We start from the raw sequence: 23738 nt of genomic DNA on the forward strand, positions 1-23738 counted from the left end.
ATCCCATCTTGCTCTCCCTCCCCATCCCCAAACACTGTATAACTTTGGTATCTTGCCCTCAACACAGGAGCGGCCGGGAGCGGAGTTCATAGCCGCACCCTGCCAGGGAAATTCCTAGTGTGTGGGAATGAAAGACRCCACTCTTGGTGTATCGGGGGCAGCTGGGATTTCTGGCGGGTGCATCTCCCCAGGGCCTGGCCTAGGGGAGCAGACCCAGAAGGGCTGTCTGATTTCATACACTTTCCTGTGCCACATCAAGGCAGCTGGGCTGTGGGTAACAGCGTCACTGATCACAGGCCATCGCATCATAGCCAGAAAATTCCCTGGAGCATTTACTCCTGTGCCCAAGATATACACACACACACCCCTATACACACATCCCACACTTGGAATAGCCTCAATTTTAGCAGCAAGAAAGGGGCCCATGAGCAAGCTGGGCTGATGGCTTGCAGGTTGCAGCCCTGTGCTAATGCCGACCTCCCCCATGCCCTTGAGGAGCAGAGGTCCCCTGCCCTGAATCTGACTCCCCAGGGCACAGTGCTGGGGTCTCTCCCCTGAGCCAGCAGATTTCCTTGGTGCCTGAAAGCAGCTGTTCCCAGCCCCTGCCTTGCCCCAGCATGGGGATTTGCCCTCAGGGTGGACCCCAGGCCCTGACACCCAAACGCCCTCCAGGCTGMGAGGTGCCTGCTCGAATCGCCTGGCCCCAGCAGGAACGCGGCACAGGACGAGGCCAGCTCCTCCCGGGTCTCACACACGCACAGAAGCCACAGGCGGACCTGCAGAGCATCTGCCCTGCCATCGCAGCTGCCGAGCTCAGCCCTCCGGTAGCTTCACGCCTCTGGTAAAAAGGCAGAGAGTTGCAGCGCTGAGCCACAGGAAGAGACAGACAGATCAAGATYGGTGCTTATATCCTCCCTTCAAAACATCTGGTGCGTCTTTGCAGCAATTTCCCACCAAAACAGGCAAAATGTGAGCTGCTGAGGGGGGCAGGTGCATTCAGCTGCAAAGGCACCCAGCTGCCTTTGGAAAAAGGAGGCACATTTCTACTTAGTTGTGCCATGCAAGCATGACAGGGGAGCACAAGCCTGTATCTGAGAGGCTGAAAAAGCTTCAGCAGGGCTGTTTTTCCCCCAGGAAAGGCTTTTTTGTCACAAGTGGATGTTTAGCAGGAGAGCATAGAGGGAATTTTCAGTGGAATAACACCAAAATGAATTGTTTCAACTTCCGCAGCTTGTCTCTACACGTTACTGCTTCTCAATTGGCTCCCCTGATTTTGATGTTATAATAATATTGCATTATTATTTCTAATACTGCTTTGATATTTTGAAGGTAAGTCTTTCCTCACCAGGCAGTTCTAAGGAAAATTTGGATAGTTAAGGGGTTTTGTTCTGACTTGGAAACAATTGAAAGTGCTGGGATTCCCCACTTTTGGAAATTCCAGTTCTTTTCTTCTGGGAACCGGGGGAAATGCAAACATAAACTAGCCTTCATGGCATGTGCCTTTCAAATGCCCCCTCAGCAGGCTGAGAGCACAGGAAATTGCGTGCGAGGAGAAGGGGATGCCATCAAGTCAGATCTGTACCTCCAGTTTGTAACACCATCATCTGCCCAAGATCCAGCCTTTGGCTACAGCCTGGAGGAGAGCAGCATGAGACCCACCAGGGATTTTCAGAGGCGCCCAGCAAAGCTCATGGTGAAATCCGTACGCAGCAGCCAGCCGCAGGCACATTTGGCAGCCCTGCGCCCAGCCCAGTCCTGCACGCTGCCCTCCCCAGGGCTGGCAGCCCAGCATGGGGCTGGTACTGAGCACATTTGCCCGCAGGAGCAAGGAGACACTGATTTCTGCACAGGGGCTCAGTCCCACCCAAACCTGCCGCAATAAGTAGACTGGTCTTGGCCCAGTGACAGCAACATCAAGGTTTTATTTCTGAGATTTAAAATTGTCTTCTCGCTCTGGGTAAATGACTGGGTTAGTGGCACGTTTGAGTATGAATCATTTTGCACTGAGACAGACATAATCCCCGTACACAGACCCCTCCCCGAGACCCCCCTGCTTGCAATGCGGTGCCATTTTCTAGCACAAAGTGAGTTGTCTTCCAAGGAGAACCAAGTGTTCCCTGAAGCCCCCAAAGCTGCAGTGACATTAAGGCGGTGTGTGCGCATGTGCTGGCTCAGACGCGAAGGAAGGGCKCCCACGGTGGCCCCGGACGGCCTAGTCCTCCCCCCCGCACAGCGCCAGCAGAGCCTTGCAGTAGTCGCCGGAGGTGTCCTTCTGCAAGAGAAAAACCCATGTCGGAGAGAGCCACGCGCCGCTCTTGCCACCTGGTGATCCCTGCCCCAGGGAAGTGCAGCTTGCGGTGTGGACAGGAGCAGGACCTGTCGGCTGCCTTCCCAGCCCTAGAGGGCTGGTTGGTGCTGGTATTTCTATTGCAGATGGCATGGGGACCATGGTGAGCTCTGGGGAGCTGAACTATGAGCGCAGCCCTTGCGCGGAGCTCGCTTGGGGTCTCCGCAGCACTGGGGCATGAGGCAGGCCTGCCCTTGGGCACACGGGCAATAGCTCCATGTCGCAGCCACCCCCCAGGGATCTGCAAAGCAGCAGGTTTGGCAGTGCAACCCCTTCACAGCCAGACCGGCTAAGCCAGTGCGGTTCAGGGCTGGTTTTTCCTCCCGAGGCTGTGCTGCAGCCTTTGGGTGCTTGGCTCAGCACTGCTCCCAGCCCAGGGTCCACACAAGGCTCAACACCGCCAGGGCTCAGAAAGACAAGCTGATGTGCCGGGGAGGGACACCCGCGGGCCCTCACCTCGATCATGCGGTGCAGCGATTTGTCAAACAGGTCTATGAACTCGCCCCGGATGTTGAGCAAGTCGATCTCACTCCGGGAGATCATGATGCGGGTGAGGGTCCTCTCATCCGTGCCAGCACCCTGCAAAGGGGAGCTTGAACAAGTAACCCTGGAGGGAGAGGGGTCCCGGGAGCCTGCTCATGTTTCCAACGCAGTCCAAGTCAGGGGCTCCCCTCGGACATGGCACTGGGCTTGCTGTCCACAAGACACGGACCTGCTGCATCCCCCGCTAATCCCAGATGGCCATTCAAGTAACAGCTTGAGCTGAGCCTGGCCCTGCTCTGTCAGGGATGGCCGGAGGAGGCCAAACCCCATTGCTGCTGTGGGGCTGAATCAAAGCTCCCCAAAGGGTGTCTGCCTGCCATCACCCCTGCCCCTGCAGCCTGGCCCCGAAGGAGCCCATTTTCACCTTCATGGACTTGTAGAGCTTGTCAGCGAAGAAGGCCGGCTTATTCTTCACACTCCGCACTGCAACACACAGACAGGGGAGAGACAGTTGGCTCCTGGCTCTGCGACACCAAGGCCACTGCCAAAGCCRCAGTAAACACCACTGGGCCATCACAGAAGAGCCACGTCCACCTCCTCACCCCTCCATCAAGGCCAGCTGCAAAACCCTCCTCAGCTACAGGACTGGCCCCACAGGATAGCCCCGTAAACACCCCAATCCAGTGCCGCACTGGGAATCTCCATGGCCCGAAGGCAATAGGAACAGGCAGGCAGCATTGCCTTGGTAAAGGCAGGTGAAGGGGCTGCCGGCTGGGGCATCCTGCCTTGCTGAGCAGCCCTGAGGAAGCCTCCGAGGGGCACCCGTCAGGCACTAACCAATGGCCACGAATGCATCCCTGACGTCTCCTGACATCCGCTTCTTGATGGCGTGCGCCACATCGTGGTTGGTCATTTTAATGAATTCCTGAAACACTAGGGATGGACAATAGGAGACAGTCACCACCAAGCAGCTCCATCCCAGCCCCAGAGCCCTGGGGCAGTAGGACAGCAAGATGCCCAAGAGCCCTGAACCCTAAAAACAGAGACTTCTAGACCACATGGGACCAGGTCAGGTGCCACCTTGGGCAGCCTCAACCAGCCTATCCCAAATGCAAGGCCACACCATCTCCTCCTGACACCCCCCCCAAGCAGACAGCTCCTCCCCTCATTCCCAACACTGGTGAAGACACAGGGCCGCTCCAGCCTCCCACTGCCTGGGAGCCCTGTCTGGCCCACCCCAGTGCAAATCGAAGTGCTCATGCCCCAGCCGGGGCTGGCAGCAGCACACAATGTGGTCCTACCTCTCCGGAGGTGGGGGTAGCTGCGGGTGCACAGGATGCTGAGGAAGCGGGTCTCCAGGGAGTCGCTGGAGTCATTGCTGGAGACATCAGCGAGTTTCTGCAAGAGCAACCCAGAGTGAAGAGGGGAGCAGGGGCAAGGGCGTAACAGAGAGGGGCAAAGATGTCAAACAGCCCTTCCTGGGACAACCAGTCCTGGATTCCCTCATGCAAAGAGGTTTTCTGCTCTTAGAAGGCTCCCTAGCATATATTTTTTTAAAAATCAAAAAAGGCATTTTCTGTTGGGGCTTTAGGAAAAGCATGCATAGATAGTGTACAGCTGTGTACACACCCATGCAGATACATGCATACACACATGTTATCTCTGAAAAAAGATGCTCCCCAGTTTTTAATGAAAAATCTGTGCAGTGCTAGYGGTTAGGATATTTTTTCTTTCGGGGGTTACAAATACCGAACAGGCAATTCAGAGCTGCCAGATTCAGAGATCACCCTTCACGCTGGGTCATGTTAGTGCTGTCCGTGGGCAAAACCACTGCCACAGCTGGTGCTGGGCTCAGTGGGGATGCTGTACTCATTGCACCCGTTGGGCTATTTCAGTAGAAAGTTGCCCCTTCCCCAGTTCCCCGTGAAGCAGGGAAGCCAGGCCTGAGCCCTGCTCTGCCTCGACCATGAGCCCGCCCCTGCAGCCAGTGGGCAGGATTGGTCCCCAGCCCTGGCAAGGGCAGGTGAGCAGCTTGTCTCTCCCCTACCCTGCCCTCTGCAGCACTGCATCCACCTGTCCGGCAGCGCTGCGGGAAATGCCCTCATGCCAGCCTGCCTGTCACCTTGCCACCCCATCCCACTGTGAGGAGCCTGGAGCAAGTGGGCACAGCCCTCACGGCCGGAGGAGCTGCGAGCGTGGGGATGCTCCTCCGGCCCAGCACCCAAGGCCTGGAGCATCCCCTTAAACATGCACAAGGCTGAGGAGCAAAAGGGCAGGCACTCACCAGGGTCTCGGCAACAACCTGGCAGAGAGAAAGAGAGAGACAGGAAGACAACAGGGTCAGAAGGTGCTGCACAACCTTTATCTTTCCCTGACAAAATGAGGGAAGCATAGCAAGAAACCCCCCAAAATATGCGTCCCCTGCTCCCTGGCTTCCCCATGAGTGGCTGTGATCTTATGAGCTACCCATGTCCTTTTTCCATTTGGACCCAACACTGCTGGCTGCCAGGGACTTTGGTTGAGCAAAGCAAGCCCCTCCAGACCCCATAGCGCCCTGTCCACGCTCCCAGGCAGAACCTGCCGAGCCCTGGAGACAGGGGTGCTGGCAGGTCAAAGACCCCCCCGCAGTGGGTCCCTGGGAACATGGAATGGAAATTGCAGGTAGGGGCACTCAGGGGAAAAAGAGGAACAGTCTCCCATCGGGGTGGTGCTGGGGTATGGAGGAGCCTGTGAACCCAGCCAAAGCCAAAGGCTCGGGGTTTGAGTAGCAGCTTTTCCACYGGCACTGCACCAGCCTGCCCGGGCTCCCAGTTATGAGGGGCAGCATCCTTGCACAGCCCCAGCAGGTACAGTGGGGATGCCACGCGTCATGGCTTGTGGGGCCGACAAAACTACTGCCTGGTACGGAGACAGGCAGGGCAAGAGCGGCCGGGAGCCAGCTGAGGGCAGCCTGTCTCCCTCTGCCAAGTCCAGGCAGCAGGAGGAGGGCAGGGGCCAGGTTTGCTGATAAAATGCAGGATGGTACCAGCACAGCTAGTCCATCCGCCTAGAAAACATCCCTGTGGTTTTCCTCCCTGGCTCTCTCTTTCTCTGCATCAAGCGGGAGGTGAGCAGCAGAGCAGCAGCAGCACACGGCAGCACGCAGCCAGTGCAGCATCCACTCCCTCTGCCGGCAGCAGCCCGTGGTGTTAGTGCAAGCAGCGCTGAAGCAGAGCAGCCAGGCAGGAGTGCAAGTGCTGCAGCAAGCTCGGAGAGGTGACAGGAGGGTCATAGGGTGGTTCCCAACGCCAGGCCTTTGGTCTGAGGCATCGTGGAGCAATGCTCACTGCAGAAATGAGCCCCTTGCCCACTCCAAACATCCCCCAGACATGCGTCTTGCTGCACGCCAAAGGAAAGTGAGGGAATGGGGCGCACCCAGGCCCTGTTCTGCCACGACGCTGGGAGGCAGCTCCAGGGAGCAGGATGGTGAGGCACACTGGGGAGCACACAGCTGCCCAGGTCAGACTCAAAGCTGAGCTTTCTGGCCCCATTCAGAGGCAGCTTTGCCTGCAGGTGCAGGAACAGGAGCCCAAAGTGCACAGCGCCAAAGGCTGTGGTTCTCCCGGGCCCAGGAGGCACACAGCTCCAGAAGCAGCCAAGCGGGCCAGCAGGGCCCAACACCCTGCTCTGCTGTTTCTGCTTGCCTGGCCTTTCCCTTCCAGTCTGCGCTCACTGTGGCCCAATAAAGACGAGAGAGATGGTTTGGGGGCTGGAGCTGCCATCCCAGGTGCTGGTGACATGCTTATGTTTCAGGGCTGCCCCATGCACAACAACGAGGTGGGTGACTCCTACAGGCCAGCCCAAAGCAGCCTTTGAAGCTAAAGTGCCAAATTTCAGTGTTGCTATGTGCTGCCGGACCCCAAAATGGCAGCTCTGCACAGCTAGCGGTGCAGTACCCCAGAGCTCCAAAGACCAAGGCTGGGAGCTCCCCAGCCTGCTCTCACGGTTTGCAGCCTCCATGTGCAGGGACCAACCTCTGCTAGGAGCAGAGGAGCCCAGGGCATTGGCCAGGCTGTAGCAATCAGACCTGGCAGATTCACCACCAAAGGTTTYATTTCACCTGGCATTTCTCCTTGCAGCTTTATAGAGACACTGCCCCAGCACCATTAGGTTCCCTAAGGAAGCTATTTCCAGATCAGGGGACATAACATTGTTGGTCTTTTACACACAACCAGCAACACAGCACAGCTCCCGCTGAAGCTAGGAAGCCCTCAGGTGTTCCCAAATCCCATCCCCGTTTGCRCAGCAAGCCTCCAGTACAGCCCTTACCTTTGCATCTTCCTGAGCTTGTGTGAGGTTCTCTGGTCCTTCGTCACGGTTGCCCTGTGTTTCAATACAAAAGTCATAGAGCTGGGGAGCGAACATCTCTGGGAAAGCCCCAACGAGGAGATGCGAACAGTGTCCAGCAGCCCTGCCCAGCCACTCAGCGATRCTTTGACTGTCCTCTCCTAAACAGCATCCTTGCACACCCCCACCTGCCCCACGGGGACCCTCTCCCACATGGCAGTGCAGGGACACCATCCCTAGCGAGTGCGCCAATCGCGAGAGCTGCCCTCACCAGAGCCAGGGAGACGAGAATCCTCTTGAAATGCCCTGATGTGTCAGAGCTCAGGTCATCTTCCAGGCGCTTGTGGTAGGCTGGGGAGAAAGAGGAGAGCTGAGCCCTGCRCCCAGGGTCCAGCTCCACTTCCCACTCGCCAGCGCATTTTGTGCCAGCGAACCCCACGGGAAACACTTGCACCTGCAGAGGGTGGTGGCCATCCTCTACCCTTTGCATCTCTGAAGCAGATGCCTCCACCTGATTTTTTCAGGCCCAGGGAAATGGGGATCAGCTTGACAGCTCTAATTCCCTGGACTAGAGCACAGCCTCCTGTTCCAAGTGCTCAGGAAGGAAAGGGGTCATTGCAAAAGAGATCTCCAGGGAGAAAACTGCGGTGGCAGAGCTGGGAGCATTTCACTGTAACTTGGAGAGATGCCAGACCAGCACACTTCTGGGGGTTACCAGCCACAGAGATGTCTATTTAAAACCAAAGGGGCTCTGGGAGAGATGAGGCTGAGGATTTAACCTTGATCCTGCAGCTCCTCTCATACCTTAGGGAGARGGGAGCATGGACAGAAGAGGCAGAGAAGAGGGGATGGTTTAGAGATGTGAGAAACGATAGGACAGAGATTTGTGGATTCTGGCCAGCCTTGTCCTACGTTTCTACTGCTTTTTAATGAAGGCTTGGGCCTGAGTAAGAGCTGTTGTTGCCTGGAAGGACTAAGACACTTTCACCACATCAGGCCATGGATCCAACCCAGATAGCAGTCGTACCCTGAGTACAAAGGGCCTCGTACAGCAGTAGAGCATTAAACATACTCTTTTCTGCTTGCCAGACCCCAGGACCCTCGGTGCACCCTGCACGCTCCCCGCACTGCGTCCTGCTGCTGTACCTTGCTGATATGCCTCGTTGATAGCCTTGATCTCCTGGTTGTTCCTTGTGGTCATGATTTCAATGAGCACGCTCTCATCTGTGCCGGCTCCCTGGAAGAGAGTGGTGTGGAGGGTGCTGTGGGGCTCAGCACGGGACAGGGATGCCACGACCCTCCTGCATTGCCCCACCAGTGTAAAGCAAGGAGGAGCTGCTCTGAGCCCAGCGCTACATCACCCTGAATATCTCTAGGTCACACGATCCCTCCCATCTCCATTTCCAACTGCTCCAGTGCATCTGCCATGCAGGGGCACCTTGACATTTATTCAGTCATTTCTAGGGTGTGCAAGTAAACTCCCCTCCTAAAGTTGCACAAAAAGGGGGAGGGGGAAGGGGGGGTTGGCCATGAAGACCAGGTTCACTTTGAGCCCAGCAGTGTCTGTTATCTGCATGTCACAGGCTCTGTTCCCGGTCTCTGCGTAGCAGGACACAGTTGTTATGGTTGCAAGAATTGGTATCAGCAGCCAAGTCCATGCTTGGATCTGCAGATCTGCAAGACCCCAGGCTGTGTCCTGCAACCTGGGCCACAGATGAGCCTCAAGACAGCAARCCAGCTCAGGGATGAGTCCCTTTGCTCTCCAGGTCAAGCAGAAGCTCTGAGGATGTTTGAAGGGGAAGGTCTGTGGCTGCCAACAGAAACCTCCCAATGACCCCATGGGCTGGGAGGAGCCAGCACAAAAGAGTCCAAGAGTGCTGCTGCCAGGGAGGGTCTCYGGCAGGGAGATGAAGGGTGCTCAGCCTCGCCAGCAGTGCGGGTCCTGCTGGCCCAGCTCAGTGCACAGCACTGTGTAGAGCTGGTTTGCACTCACGCTGGCTCTGCCCTGGCTGCCTGGGCCAGTTGGCAGGGTGCTGCCTCCTGCTGCAAAATGGGGATACTGTGCAAAGCAGCCCATGACCTGCTGAAAGGCTTTGTATAAAAGCTGGCAGGAGCATGCTGGCTGCAAACAAGCCAAACCGGGCTCCTAGCAGGTCTCAAGTGCAAACCAGGCCTTAGTCTTGGTGCTTTTTGCTCTGCTTTCCTTTCATAAGGGACATGAAGAGGCCCTGGCTTCATATGCCACCAGCCAATTCACAGCCCTGGCTTGGTACAGTCTGTAAGAGAGGGAACAAGTGTGCCATCCTCCAACACCTGCCCTGGGCCATGGGCAGGATGGGTACAAACTTGACAAATACTGCATCATCCCCATGTGTTGAAGCTGGTCCTACAGGTGCTACAATTACCTCCACGGCCTTCCTCAGCTGCTTGGCGTCGTACTGCGCTGGGGTCAGCATGAGCCCAAGGATCAGCTTTGCCAAACTGCCCGACAGCTCTGATTTCAGATCTGCCATCAAGTCCTGCAAAAGTGTTCAGGCATTGGATTCAGCCTGTCCCTTGCTCCTTTGACAGGGATGGATCAGCCGAGGCAACAACAGGGGAAAACAGCATGGGATACCCACCCATGAGCAATGCAAGGAGAAATAAGAGCTATTCCAAATCCTCCCTGCCAGCAGATGGCTGTACAGAGGAAGAGCGGAAAGGAGTAAGAAGTGCATTTGACCAGCTCCTTAGAGCTAGAATCCCCAACACCTTCATTTCCTCCTATAGAAGMGGAAAGGGGAATAATATTCCCTGTGCCAGACGTGATCTGCATCTCCCTGGCCACAGCAAAGAGACCCTCTTACTTGGAGGTGAGGCATATTTGGGCAGACCTTTGGGGCTGTTTAAAGTCATGTTTGGGGGGATGGCTCCAGGGAGAGCCTAGTTCTGGAGTCCTCCACGTGGGACCCAGGACCTTACAAAGCGGAGGAAAACTGATGCTCTCGCCTTGGGTTGGTGGCACACCCAAAATGGGAGGCCACTTTGAAAACCTCAGTCTTCCTCAGGTCATTGCAGGACAAAGCAAGGCTCCCAGATTCCCCTCCCCTTCAGCAGGATTTTTTCAGCGAGGGTCAGATATCAGAGTGAGARGACACAGGCAGAAGAAAGGAAGCATGGCGGGAGAGGGGACAGGCCAGCGTTACCCTGCCGTAGTGAGCCTTGTACGCCTTTATGATCTGCTGCCTCTGGGCATTGCTCCTCTGGGTGACGATGTCAATGATGGCCCCTTCGTCTGTGCCTGCAACGACAGCAGCAATGCCGCAGAGAGCCGCAAGCCACAGCCCCCAGGGCTCTGCACCCTCCCGCCAGCCCGCTGCAAGGGCCACGCCAAGCCGCACTGTCACCCATTACCGCCCGGTAACAGCGCGTCCCTGCAAACTGGGGACAKGGAAAAGGGGCAGTTCTGCTCCAAAGCTGGCTCCTTATTCCCCTCTGGGCCTTTTCTGCAGCCCCGGGTGGGCCAGGATGGTTTTTCTGCTCCCTGATCCACTGAAGAGCATCTCCCCCCCGGGCCAGGSGACACAGGCTCGCCAGCGCTGCGCACACGACACCCACTTACCCAGCCCCTTCATCGCCTTCCTGAGCACCTGCGCGTCGCCATCGTCGTTGAAGTTTCCCTCAGGGTGCACGGTTCCTCGCAGCTGCAGAGGCACAGAGGGGTTTTAGGCTCGCTCCCAAGGGAGGCAGGGAGGGAGGGTGCCAACCAGCAAGCCGAGGCCAAAGCAGGTGCTGGGTTAGTGTAAGCACCGGGGCTCAGCGCAGATGTGCCCTCACTGCCACCCTCCATCAAGGGGCAACCCATAGCCAGGCCAGCGGAGGCTGGGGAGGAGACAGCAGGGGACACTGGTGTCTCGGTGKGGCACTTGGTGCAGTAACCTTCTCCCCGACTGTATGGACCCCTCCACTGGGTTTGACTGCATCATTTGCAAGCCAAAAGGGGAATCACTGAAAGGATTCCCGCTCCTTCCCCCAGTCGGGTGTAATTCTGCCCTCCTAGGTCCTCACACAGCTTCCAGCAAAGTTAACGGGGCGCTTTGCCTTGCGTGCTGCACCCCAGGGGCTTTTCTACCCATCTCTTCTTATCACCTGCAGCCAGACAAGCACCCTTCCATACATCTCCCTGCTGCATGCACAGTGCATGCTCCCCAGGGTGTGAGGGCCAGCAGACCTCCCACCAGCCGAGCCTCTAGTTAGTTCCAGCTTTGGTACGAGCTGCTCATGAGGAGCTCAGCCCTGGAGGGGCGACATCTCCGCCACGCACCGAAGCGGAGGCCGCACATGGTGCGTTGCACGGACATGCAGTGTCTGCCACCCCAGCAAGATCAGGCTTTAGAAACAGGAAGGTCTGGTTAGTGGAGACCACAGCACTGCCAGGGTTACATCACACCAACCTCATGCCCAACACCAAAGAGCCAAAGGTCTCAAGAAAAGAAAGCAAGAGGCAGAGAGGAGGTGCYGGGCTGGCCACAGCCCCTCAGCAGGCCCTGGCGTGCGGAGAGGAAAAGCAGTGATTTCCAAGCTGGCAGGGAGCTGAGCGAGGGATGGAGGCAGGAGGGGAGGGGGTGCTGACCTCCACTTTAGCCACTGCACTAAGCTCCCACATCCGGTAGGCCACCTGCGCCGCTTCGGGGAAGAACTCACCTGCGGCACTGCAACGGGAGGGCAAGGACACAAGGACAGTGAGCAACGGGGCTGGTGCGCACAGCACAGGGCAGCCAGCGCTGCCACCCAGCCCACGGGCACCGATGCYGCCACCCCAGCCTAGGGCCAAGCAGCTGGCTCCAGCCCCGCTGTGGAGCGGCCCTACAACCCATCCTGCTCCACCGCTTAGCAGTGCCAGCGGCAGCRGGACTGGTGATGGTGCAAGGGGGGCATTGCACACCCGTTATCTGTGCAGGGGGAAGCAGGCAGCCAGTGGAGGGAGCCCTGGGGATGAGGGGAAAGCAGGCCATAAACTGTCCCCGCTGCCCCTCTGGAGCGTCCGCCCTCCAGGCTTGCCTTCCCCGACCTCTCAGCCTCAGGGACAGGAGGACGCACAGGCCCTCTCACCGCCTGCCCTGGCCTCCCCTGCCTCTGCGGAGCCTTCACATGTCAAGGAGGGACACGGCACTGTGGTTTGCCATGCAGAGGGGCCACAGAGCCCTCTGAATTGAGCTGCTCCCACTGCAAGTGCTGCCGGTCCTGACCGGCTCCCGGTCTGGAACGAAACCTGCCAGCATGGTGCTCCACAAGGCTCCTCAGGAGGCCAGAACGTTTGCACCCAGCACCCAGGGCAGCCCCAACAGGACCCAGAGGGACAGTCCAAGGCAAAGACAGGCAGTGACAGGCGCTCTTACTCATCATCTCCTCCACACAGCTTCAGAAGGGCCTTCTTGTACTCGCCAGATGTGTCTTCCTGGAAAGACAGTCGGAGATGGAGAATCACACACAGCGAGCTGGGCAGGGTATTCAGCCCTCCCAGGTATGCTGGTGTCAGGGTGAGAACACTGCTAGCAGGAGTTCAGCAGATGATGGTTGGGAACCCCCTAATGTTTACCTTTATCATGTTGTAGAGAGACTTCTCGTACTTGGTCCTGAACACCTCTCGGATGTCCAGCATGTCGATCTCGCTGCGAGAGACCATGATGCGGATCAGYGTGTTGTCCCTTGTGCCCAGCCCCTGCAATGGATGAGTCCTGGGATCAAGCCTTGGAACAGCAAACAGTGAGGGCTGGGCAGCCCGCTTAGCCTTGCCATGGGCCTGGCCCYAGGGGACTAACCCGGGGAGGTCATTCGGCCCATCAAATCTGGGACCCTTTATCAGATTTCCAGCCAGTCCCAGCTGAGTGAAGAAGTGCTTTGAAGGTTTCCTCTGCTGGAGAAGATGACTTCATGTCTACTCTGGAGCGCAGGGGAGGGGAGGAGCAAAGACTGCAGGGTCATATAGGTCCCATCTTCACAAACAGGCTATCAGCCTGCCCTATAGCACCCACCCCACTGCTGGCATGCTGTGGCACGGAGCAGGAAAGAGATCTACAGGGCTTCTCATGGGCTCTAAGGAACAGGGCTTGCATGTCAGGGGCAGGGCYTTCCTCTGCTCTGCTCCCCCAGAGCTGCAAAGGAGCCTCGCAGCTCTGAAAGGGGGTGATCCACTCACCTTCATGGCCTTGTGGAGCCTTTCAGCAAAATACTCTGCTGTGCTTCTGATGCACTTCACTGGGGGGAAACAGAGGGGAGGTGAGAGAGACCGGGAAGCTGTCAGACTGCTCTCGCTCTGGCCCCTGACCCAGGGGCATCAGCCAGTGCCCCGCGCCTCCAAGCTCCCATTCCCTTCTCCCGGCCCAAGTCTCTCAGTCACCACCCATCCTTCTCCTAGCTGTCTGCTTTCATTGGCTCTCCTGCAGCAGCCCTTGGTGCCTCCCCTGAACAACTGTATCTACCCACCACCCAGAGATGTCCCCTACACAGCCGTGTGCTTTGCTGTGCTTCAAACACTGCAGTTATTGTCTGCCRCCATTAGCTGTAAGTCAATGCAGCATCAGGCACTGCTGTGGGCTGGTCCAAGGGGGACCTCCACAATTCCCTTTCCGCATGAGGAACTTTTCATCTCTTGTCCATTTTCAGTATTTATAGCAGTGGGGATATGGACATATGAGTGTTTGCTGGCTCCTGGCCCCCGATTCACACAGCAGGAGCACAGACAGTCCAGCAACGGCAGGGAATGACAAATACACGTGTGTTCACTGGGAGGCTCATGGGGCGGGGGGGGGACTGCCTGTCAACACTCACGGCACATATGGTAGGAATGGCCCAGAATGACCAGTTTTAGGTGTGAATGGCTCTTTATGACGAATGCTGTCTGAGCCAGTCCCCAGGATAGGCATCTCTGCATTCTCATACACTAAGAGTTCATGCTGCTCTTCACACACATCCCTCCCAAGAGCACGTGCCCGGATTTGAGCTACCTAACACCAGGTACAGCTGTAAGAGTGTCGGCCCCACTGACTCTTTCATTAAGACCTCAGATCCCCAGCAAGGCAAATAACGTTTTTGCAGCATCCCCGACCACTGGGGCTGACTTACCCACTGCCAGCATCAGCTTTTCGAAGTCGCCGGACAGCTCTCCCCGGATGCTCCTCTCGATTGGCTTCCCAGAAATCTTCAGGTACTCGTCAAAGACTGCGGAGCACAAGTGAGACAAGGCCCCAGCTGAGCCCTCCCGAAATGGCCGGCACATGCTGGCGGGAGCGGTGCTGCCCCCTTGGGGGATGTGAGCCACTCTGCGGCAGGACATCCTGGGGGCTTAGGTGTCCCGGCACTGCGCGTGCAGGTGGCGAAGGCAGCCCTAGGCATGCCACTGCTGCGGGGCAAAGTGGGACACCTCCTCTCTCCCTTCAGGTGTCTGTCCAGCCAGGTGGGCCATTTGGGGACGCGCAGGACAGCCACGTGGGGCTCAACTGACCTCATAACTTTAAGGCCCAGTTTGCTGCTCAGGACTATACTAAGCAATGCTTTCAGCAAGGATGTCCTCACCACCACAGACAAAAACAAGGCACTTGGCAGATGATGGAGCTCTGGGGACCCAGGTGTCTGGCCAGGCCAGCTTGGCAGGAGGAGCTGCCCAAACCCTGCAGCTGCCATCCACCCAGCCCTGAAACTCATGGGAGATGCTCACCCAAGCGGAGGTGCTGCTTGCTTCGCCGGCCCAGGATGTAAATGAACTGGGCCTCGTCAGTGCCCCATTTCAGCTCGCCGGCTTCCAGAAGGTCCTTGAGGGATGGGGAAGATGACAGAGAGCCCAAATCATGGCACCGTTCATGCTGGGCTCTGCACAAGCACAGGCACCCTTGGCATCCACCGCATTTCACAGCCTCAGAGCTGGACTGTCCCAGAGTGACCAGCGCCTCCATCCCATCCCTGCCCAGATGCCACCCCATCCCAGCAATCTGCCAGGCCTCACCTTGGCATCCTGCTCCACCAGGTCCTCGCTCACCACGTCATCCTCCTCCCTGGTGCCCTGTGGGACAGACACTGGCTCAGCCCTGCTGGGCTCCCTTGGCCACCACTGGCACAGGACAGGGGAGGCCAGCTGGACCTACCTGAAGCAGAACAACAAGCATCTTCTTGAAGTGACCTGATGTGTCTCCAACTATGTCAGCCTCCAGGTCCCTCTCGTAGGCTGGTGGGAGAAAGAGAGGTCAGGGCCTGGAGCCAGATCCCTTAACTCTGCCCCTTGCCCTGGCCTGAAGGGACACGGGGTATCCCCTGCCCATCTCCAGCCCTCACCATCTTTGTAGGCAGCCACGAGGTCATGGATCTCCTGGTTGGTGCGAGAGGCGAGGATCTCAATCAGACACTTCTCGTCAGTGCCAATGCCCTGAGGGGAGAGACAGGGCCCCATGAACTGCAGGGTGAGCCGGGGCAGCCATGGAGGGGTCTCTGCAGGGACTGCCCCCCACCCCTTACCGCGATGGCATCTTTGATCTCCTTGGCATCGCTGTAGGCGGGGGGCCGCATCAGGCTCACGATCAGTCGCTCAAACTTCCCCGTCAGCTCGTACTTGAGGTCTGCAATGAGGTCCTGGCAGAGAGGGCGAGAAAGGGGCTGGGAAAGGCCAGCTCCCACCTGCGGGGAGCAGCAGCAGGCCCTGTCGCTGGCCCAGGAGGGCATCTCTGGCTGTGTAGGGCACTGGGAGGCCCGAGGCTGGGAGGCCCTTTCCTCTTCCGCAGGTCGCGTGGCTCAGGGCCAGGGAGCTGTGGGAGCCCTGCGTGGGCTTGTTGGGGGAGCCGCTRCCAGCCTGCGATGGTGGCAGGGGCACAGGCCGGGGCAGGGTGGGGGGTGGCGTTTCTGCAGTTACCTTCCCATAGAGAGACTTGTAGGCTTGGCAGATCTCCACTCGCTGCTTGTTGCTTCTGGATGTGATGAGGTCCAGGATGGCCTCCTTGTCACTGCCTGCAGGAGAGAGACCAGTCACATTTGGTCTTGCCCCCCTGCATCTGGGCTCGTCTTAAAGATCCTGCCATGTCCAAAGCTGCTTCCGACTCTGGGCTGCGAGGAGAAACAGGAGGGGCAGAGCCAAGGAGCAATGCCTGCTAGGCTCTGGTGCTGATGGGGAGCAAAGGGGAGCCAGAAAAAGTCCTGGCAGGCTGCTAAAATAGATGGGTGGCTGAAAGRGCAGCAATGCAAGATGCTCAGCCATGCAAGGGGTCAACCCGAAGGACTAGGGGACATTAGGGCAACCCTGGAACGATGGTTGGGAGGAGCATCCATACCAAATCCCTTCATGGCATTGTACAAGGCCTCTGCATCCTGGCTGGCATCAAAGCCGGGGAAATCCTTCACTGACCCCCTGTAGACCTAGGAGAAAGGAGACAAGAAAATGAAAGGAGAAAAAGATATTCCCATGGCTCCATTCCCCTCTCCCAGCAGGGCCCAGCTTGGACAACAGGGCAGAAAAAATGAGGGAAAAAGTAGAAGTCAAAAGGTGGAGATGCAGATGGTGAGCAGGAGCAGGGTGAGATCAGCTCCCTTTTCAGGCTCTCTGAAGGCAAAGCTTAGCTTCAAACATAAACATTTGTTCCTCTTTTCAATTATTTCCTCTCATTTGTCATCCAGCATAAATTGTTTGCTTTCCAGGTCATTGTAGTACATGACCTTCCCTCTCTTATCTCAGTGGCATTGTTCTTCATTTGCCCATTGTATTGTATATTTAAAAGTTAAACACAATCCTCCTTATCCATGTCAGCAAGAGCCGAATGTTTTGGAAACAGGTTCCCTGAACACTTTTGGTTCCCAGCTGTGAAGAGAGAGACTGTGGGGAGAGACTTTCCCAGGAACCTGAGAAATCCCCCAGGTTGGCATCACCCAGTTCCCTCTGGCTGCTCCTCAGCACCTCCAGGGCTGTCAAGCCTCTGCACAATGGATATGCCAGGAGCAAGACCGTGTAAGTGAAGGCATAAGGGGAAACAGGGCCAGCGTTTTCCTCACATCCCTGACTTCCCTCCTTGCAGGTTAGCTCTGAAGCAGCTCACACGGGGAATTTGCCTGCACAAACACAGGGCAGAAGCTCTGACTGAAAGCACCAGAAGCCTGGGGTGGAAGCAGATCTGAAACCAGCTTGGCTCCACACCCCTCATAAGGAACTGAGAAATCTCCCCACTGGAGAAAGAAAGATCTGAACAGCAGAATTTCCTTAGCAGCATTGCTGGGGAGCAGAAAAGCGAGCAGCAGGCTGCAAGCCAGACCAAGTAGCTTCACTGAGCTGCTTCAGGACCCTGGGAAGCTCTGAATGCACATCACTCAACCCAGTTTTTAATCGTATGCCAAGCAGATATGCACATCTCCCTGGGCTCATGCACTCAGAAGGAGCTGCTGGGCTTGATTAAAGTCCCTGGGAGCTGCACAAAGGCCCGAGACTATTGCCAGCACTGGCATTTAAAGCCAGTTTGTCCCCAGACAGGATGGGAACCAGCAGTGCCAGATCCCTGACAGGGCGAGGGCATCCAGGAATGAAACCAAGGGAATGGGCAAGGAAGCAGTCCCATACCTGCAGCCCTCCCCCCCGGAAAGGGGCCTGCTGGGCATGACGCGGAAGGTCCCCTCACCTGCTGGGCTGTGCAAGATCAGCTCTGCCATTTCCTCTGGGCGCTCAGCCCCTTGCGCTGCGGCAGTGGGGCAGCCAGCGCAGAGGGGCCGACCCATGGGAACACACCGGGCACTGGAGCTCGGCCAGGAGCAGAGCCACCGGGGGGAACAGCCGCCTGCCTTGCAGCACAACGCAGCGAGCGGGAGATGGGGAAAGCCCCTTTCCCCCATGAGACAAACTCCAGGCTCGGCACATGGTGCAGGCCCTCTCTGGAGGTGCCACCAACACTRATCTCCTGCGTGGCGGGGGCAAGCTCCGGCAAGAGGAGACCCTCTCCTTCGAGGTGTGGAGGGAGCCAGGCAGGCACACTCGGACACTGAGACTCTGCTGGGGATGGGAATGGGATCGTATTGCAGGTGATTCACTGGGAGRCTGGATTTAGCCCCGCTTCCCGTAAGCTCCCAAGGCCCTCTCGCTCACTGCAGGCAGCTGCCCACACACATGCCTTGCAGAGAGGCAGACTAAGAGTTATCAGGCACAGGAGTTGCTYGGAGGCTCCAGCAGCGGGAGAGAACGAGGGGTAGCTGGAGGGCAGGTCTTGGTCCTGCTTAAACAGGGATGAGGAGCAGGGCCAGGCTCCTACCCTGCCAGCCCCCCCGGCCGAGCAGCCTCCCCTCAAAGCATCAGCTGCCACTGGGTAGGGGAAACTGAGGCAGGAGCTCAGCACTGCGCCTCACCCAGTGCTCCCTGCACGCTCGCAGAAACAAGCCCCAAGGTGGTGCAGAAATGTTCCTTGGGAGGGAAGTGGCATCTTGCTGCTGGGCCCTCCTCACACCTCCATCCCCCAGACTTCAGCCGTTTGGGAGCCCTCTGCCCTCCCCTCCTCCAGTCTGAGTCATCGCAGCCTGCCGGGGACCTGGGAGCTATAAATAGGCCAGGCCGGGGCCGGGAGGGTGGAGGCAAAATTCCCCGCGAGGCTTCGCTCTCTCCTCCCTGCCCGCTGCACAGCTGCTTGGGCCCCTGGACTTCTTGSCCAGCCCTGCTGCCCTCAGCCGGCTCCCCTCCCCAGCGGTGGCACCGAGGTGCCCAGCGTGCCCGTGACTGGGGTGACAGGCCCTCCTCCAGCGTGAGGAGCCCGCGTGCAGCGCTGGGTGCCGGGAGGCAAAGCCTCGACTCTCTCCCAGCGCTGCCACGGGCTCCGCGCACACCCGCAGGTGGGGGGCGCAGCCGTGCTGTGCCTCGGTTTCCCCACCCGGAGGCAACCGCCCCCYCGGCGGGGGAAGCACAAGCCGCAGGTAACCGGTCTGAGGCAGTAACTGCCCATTTCCCCGAGGGAACAGAAAACGGAGCCCGGCCCAAGGGGCACAGAAGGGGTCAGCGTCGCAGAGGGCTTGGACTCCCCTGCCCTGGCCCGGCCAGCCAGGACCCCGCAGGCAGGGTGCATCCCCGCACAGCTGCACACCAGAGCCGCGGGTTTTCCACCCAYGCCGAGATGTTTTCCCGGCTGCGAGGGGGCATCTGCTCACCGAGCTGCCAGATGGCAGGTTGCAAAGGCACCCGTGCCTGGAGGGAAGCGAAATTTGGGTCCCCTCACAGAGAAAAGCCAGAGGGGAGGGGAGTGGGAACGGCCTTGGGCCTCTCCGGAGGGCTGGAAAGGCAGGAGTCAGGGCTCTCCGCCTAACCCAAGGGTGTCCATGTACCCAGGCCGCAGCCAGGGCTGCCCCCGCACATGCACCTCCTCGCCCCGGCTCCTGCCCCCRTCCTAGCAGAAGCTGCCCACGGCGGAGGGCTTTGCAGGCACTGCCCTTTGGGGAAGCCCCCCGCACGACGCAGGCTGGGCCAGCACGTCCTGGTCCCACCRAGACTGTCACTGCATCAGCACACGTGTGGGCAACCGAAACCCAAACCCGGGCTGAACTGCTTACTGCAGGCCTGCCCAGAGGGCTCTCGGACATCCTTTCTCCCCTGCTAAGCACCAAGTCCCCAGTGCAATGTCTATTTTCCTCCCCTTCCCAGAGCCCCACTTCCCTCTCCCATCCCACTTTGTTCCCAAAGGGATTTTTGTGCCTTCCTCCCCGCCTCTTCCCAGCTCCCTCGGCCCCAGCACGCTAGCACTTCCCCCCATCCACTCCATGTCCCTATGGAACCAGCTGGAGAGGGAGCAATGTAAACAGGCTCTGCGGCAGGATYTCGCCCCGCACCCGCCACCGCCGCCTCGGCACGGCTGAGACAAAGCCGCTGCTTGGGCACGGCTTGTCCTGCGGCAGGGGTCTCCGAGCCGGGCAGGGCATCCCAGCGAAAGCCGAGGCAGCCCCGGGAGCTGGCCCTGCCCCAGAGCCCACAGGGTGGGGTGCACCGTACCTTTCCTTTGGGTGCCATGGCTTCTGCAGCTGGAAATCACCGGCACAAAGGAGAGAAGGAGCTGTGGGAGGAAAAACAAGCAAGCAGATATGAGCTGGAGCATCTCTGCATGTGATGTTGCTCTGACGAGAAGTCAGGCATCGCACAGCTCTGATCCTCGGCCAGGACACCCCTTCCTCAGCAGTCTCCTGAGCTTGGGAGAGCTGAGGACTCCTCGGTCCTCTCTGAGGGCCACGTGCCAGAGCTGGGACAGGGCTCTTGGGGCTGGCCGGGGAGCTTGGCTCCAAGCAGCCCTAGCATTTGCTGTGCTGACACACAGCAATTTCCCCAGCACTTCCATCCCGCTCCGCTCCAGTGGGTCTACCAAAGGCTCCTTGCAGGCAATAGTTGGGGAGCACGATTTTGCCAGCGCCATGGCAAGGAGCACACCTGCAGTGCCGGGACCGGGTCAGGGCTGGCTGCCCTGCAGAGCCAAGGCCCTTTGCTGCTGGCACCGAGTCAGGGATCCCAGGAGCAGCGGCAGAAATGCGAGGGGAGGTCTGCCCCGGCACAGCTTCCTGGCAGCACAACGTTAGGCAGTCAGCACCAAGAGAAACCACGAGGGGAAGAAAGTGCTGAATATGTGGAAATGACTGAGCATCCTCCGCAGGAGCAGGGCTGGCGCTGTGCTGCTGACCCTCCGTGCTGCACCCCATGGCGCACAGCACAGCCCCGGGGTCCTGCTGGGAGCATCAGCCGCGGCGGTGTGCGGGAGCCCCCATCGCTCTCCCCATCTCCTCACTCCCCACACAGCCCTCCAGGCCTTGGGGGYGCTGGGGTTGTCTCGGCTTCGGCGGCTGCTGGGGAAAATCCCGCTGTGACGGGGGAGGGAGCGCTAGGCAGCTCCCTGCAAGGTCCCGCTGGCTTTATCTGAGTTTTGGTGCACCAAATCAAGCCCTGATATCAGTCAAGCACGCAGAGCAGAGCCCAGGAAACAGCTCGGTTTCTAGGGTAACTCACAGATTGTTTTCTAACATCAAGCACCATTTATAGCTGTTAATCTACCACGGCGCGGGCCTTCCCTGCCCCCACGGAGAAAGTCCCCAAAGAGCACGGTTTGCGCCAAGAGCCCTGAGAGCTGGCGGAAGGAGAGAAACAGCTGGAAAATGGAGTGCGGCCATGAATGAATCTCCTAAGCGTCATCTGAGCCGCTCGGCTTCTCCAGCTAGGAGTCACATCCCCCCTTCCTGCTGCGAGCCAGGGCTCGGCTGCCGTCCTCGACACGTTGCAGGAAAACACAAGGCGCAGCAGGCATTTTGCACCAAGGCACAGCCAGCGAGTCCTCCCCAGCCCCCTGCACCGAGGAGCAAGCGAGAGGATTTCTGCCCCAAGCAGAGCTGAATTTCATGCCAGTGAGCGACTGCAGGGGGAAAAAATATATATATATATATATATATATATATATATATATATCACATGAACTTCCCTGGCACCGCCCCATATCCCTGCAACAGGGAGGCTGCCAGCAGCCGAGAGGAGGGGTGCTGCTCGGTGCCGGGGAGGTCACTACGAGACAAGCCTCTCTGCTCAGGGAAAGTAGATTTCTGGCCCCAAGTGCCCACGTGGGCACCCTTGCCAAGAGGAGGAAGTCTTGCTGGGAAYCAGAGCAGCATTTGCTTCCCCACTGCCCTTCCTTTTTTAGCTGGGGAGGCTGCAAGCCTCAGCACCCAGTTCAGCACAGGCTGGGAGCACCCGGGGGCAGCTGGAAGGCCTCGGCGCCTCCTGTGCACACCCTGGGGCTGCACTGTGGACCAGCTGCTGGGCGGGTGCCAGGTGCAGGAGGATCCCACAGCCCCCAGGAGTGGGGTGCTGGACACCCAGCCCACATGCCCCCCCCCGCCCCCCGCCCCCCCCGTGTTGAGCCACTTGCAGCAGGCTGGGGAGCAAAACACCGCTCTCAGAGGCTGCAACCCCTCGGTAGACTGCTGGCCTGCTATATTACACCCTTTTCTCCCCAGATGAGGAGGTGGCAGGGCAAAGACAGGAGGTATGTGGAGGCCTGGGCAGCTGCGGAGGGACACAGCTGCCCAGGGCCAGCACCTGCCGGGCCTCCACATACCAAGAGAGCTTTTCGATGAGCTCGCCAAGCCCCGGTCCCACCCCACTGCATCGGGAGGCCCTGGGAGCCCATACGCTGCTGCAGTCCTGAAGCCCTGTGCCCTCCAGGAAACACAGAAAGCAATGTCCAGCACAGCTTCCTTGCCTCCTTCCCTCCCATTCTGCATGCAGCAACTGGGCTGAGACCACCCAACCCATCTCAGCAGTGGCTGAGAATCCCCTACAAAACTGGATCCACACCCTGTCCCTCTGTTTCCTGCCTCCATGTGAGGCTGCTTTTGAGGCCAGCCATGTGGCTGATCACTCCTGGCTGTGGCGAGATCTCCGCAGAGGCCCAGCTCTGCCCTTGACAGCAGGCGAACCCACGGCCAGCTTGGGAAGGACACCTCAGAGCTGCTTGGGCTCTGGTGGACAACCACAGGCCACCAGTGGGGCAGGTGATAACGCCCATAGGCAGTCCCGCTCCTAGACCCTGGGCAGGGGGGTCTCYCCAGCTCTACACACCTCCTGATCTGGGGTGTACAGAGAGGTGTGGGCAGCAGGGGGGTCCTGGACAGCAAGCGCTGCAAGAACCCCCAAAGGATTTACAGACCCGATCCCTGGCATTGGTCCCCAACTCTCTCTGCTCTTTGCAGAATGAATAAGCTTTGCAGAATGAATATTTCCAAAAAGCATCTTTCGTGCCCACAGCTTGCACCCACTGCGGCTGTCTGGGTCCCGCCGCAGCCCGCCAGCCTCTCCACGGCCCCCRCCCCGGCTCAGCTTTGGGCTGCCATTGCGTTCGAAGGCCTCGTCCCTGCACCCGGGAGCTATTTTTGCACCTCCCACCTGGCAGGCTCCTCTGCAGGCGCAAGCGGAGCCCGAGGCGCAGCGGAGACGGGTCTCCCCGAGCGCCATGGAGGGCCGGACACACCCAGCAGCCTGCCTACATCCTGCCCGCAGCTTAGAAAAGCATCCTTAAGAAAAAGGGAGGACGGGTTCCCCCAGCCGAGGCAAAGGAGGTCTCCAAAACCCCATTCCCCCTTCCCAAGCAGCAAGAAGTCCCCCTGCCCCCTTAGATCTATGCGCGTTTATAACGCCGCACAGTACGTTTCCCCGGGCAAAGTTTCCTGGGTGGCAGAGAGGGATTTTCCCCCGCGGGGAGCGCAGCTCGGAGCGCTGCACTGGGGCCACGGGCGCCTCCGCGGCGCGGCCGGACTCGCCGACCCTTTCGCGAGCAAGGAACGATTTTTTCCAGGAATCGGGGCTACGCTCCGGCCCTCCCCCGCCGCCGCCCCTCTGCGGGAGCCTCCGTCGCTTTGCTCGCTGCCCAGCCGGCGCCTTCCTCCTTCCCCCCTCTCCCCTGCAGCCGCCAGCACCGTGCCCTCGCCCACCCGCGCACACTTACGCGCAGCCTGAGGCCTGTCCTGGCGCTGGGGACGAGCCGGGCGCCGGCGCTCCCCGCCCGTGCTGCGGCCGTGTGCGCCCGCCGTCGCCGCGCGGCGCTTCCCCCCTCCCGCCGGGAGCGTCACGGCCCCG

At 58.9% G+C, this 23738-nt stretch overlaps 1 protein-coding gene across 2 annotated transcripts; it reads right to left on the minus strand.

Annotated features, from left to right (window-relative positions):
- Positions 1 to 1902: 1902 nt before the first annotated feature.
- Positions 1903 to 23698, minus strand: ANXA6 (annexin A6). Of its 2 annotated transcripts, XM_026091389.1 has the most exons (26): positions 23608 to 23698; positions 20124 to 20184; positions 16450 to 16534; positions 16035 to 16129; positions 15644 to 15757; positions 15464 to 15554; positions 15277 to 15356; positions 15138 to 15194; positions 14853 to 14946; positions 14261 to 14356; positions 13335 to 13393; positions 12735 to 12857; positions 12535 to 12593; positions 11769 to 11847; positions 10758 to 10839; positions 10342 to 10436; positions 9562 to 9675; positions 8303 to 8393; positions 7428 to 7507; positions 7139 to 7192; positions 5115 to 5132; positions 4132 to 4228; positions 3668 to 3763; positions 3255 to 3313; positions 2804 to 2926; positions 1903 to 2272 (listed from the first exon to the last, which is right to left on the minus strand). In XM_026091389.1, exons 2-26 carry the CDS (start codon positions 20139 to 20141, stop codon positions 2213 to 2215), a joined length of 2019 nt encoding a protein of 672 aa, XP_025947174.1. In that variant the 5' UTR covers positions 20142 to 20184; positions 23608 to 23698; the 3' UTR covers positions 1903 to 2212. The 2 variants fall into 2 exon arrangements, with proteins under 2 accessions (XP_025947174.1, XP_025947176.1); XM_026091391.1 differs by lacking the exon at positions 5115 to 5132.
- Positions 23699 to 23738: the final 40 nt, after the last annotated feature.

Source organism: Apteryx rowi, unplaced genomic scaffold (genome assembly GCF_003343035.1).
Source record: "Apteryx rowi isolate R43461 unplaced genomic scaffold, aptRow1 scaffold_90, whole genome shotgun sequence".
NCBI lineage: Eukaryota > Metazoa > Chordata > Aves > Apterygiformes > Apterygidae > Apteryx > Apteryx rowi.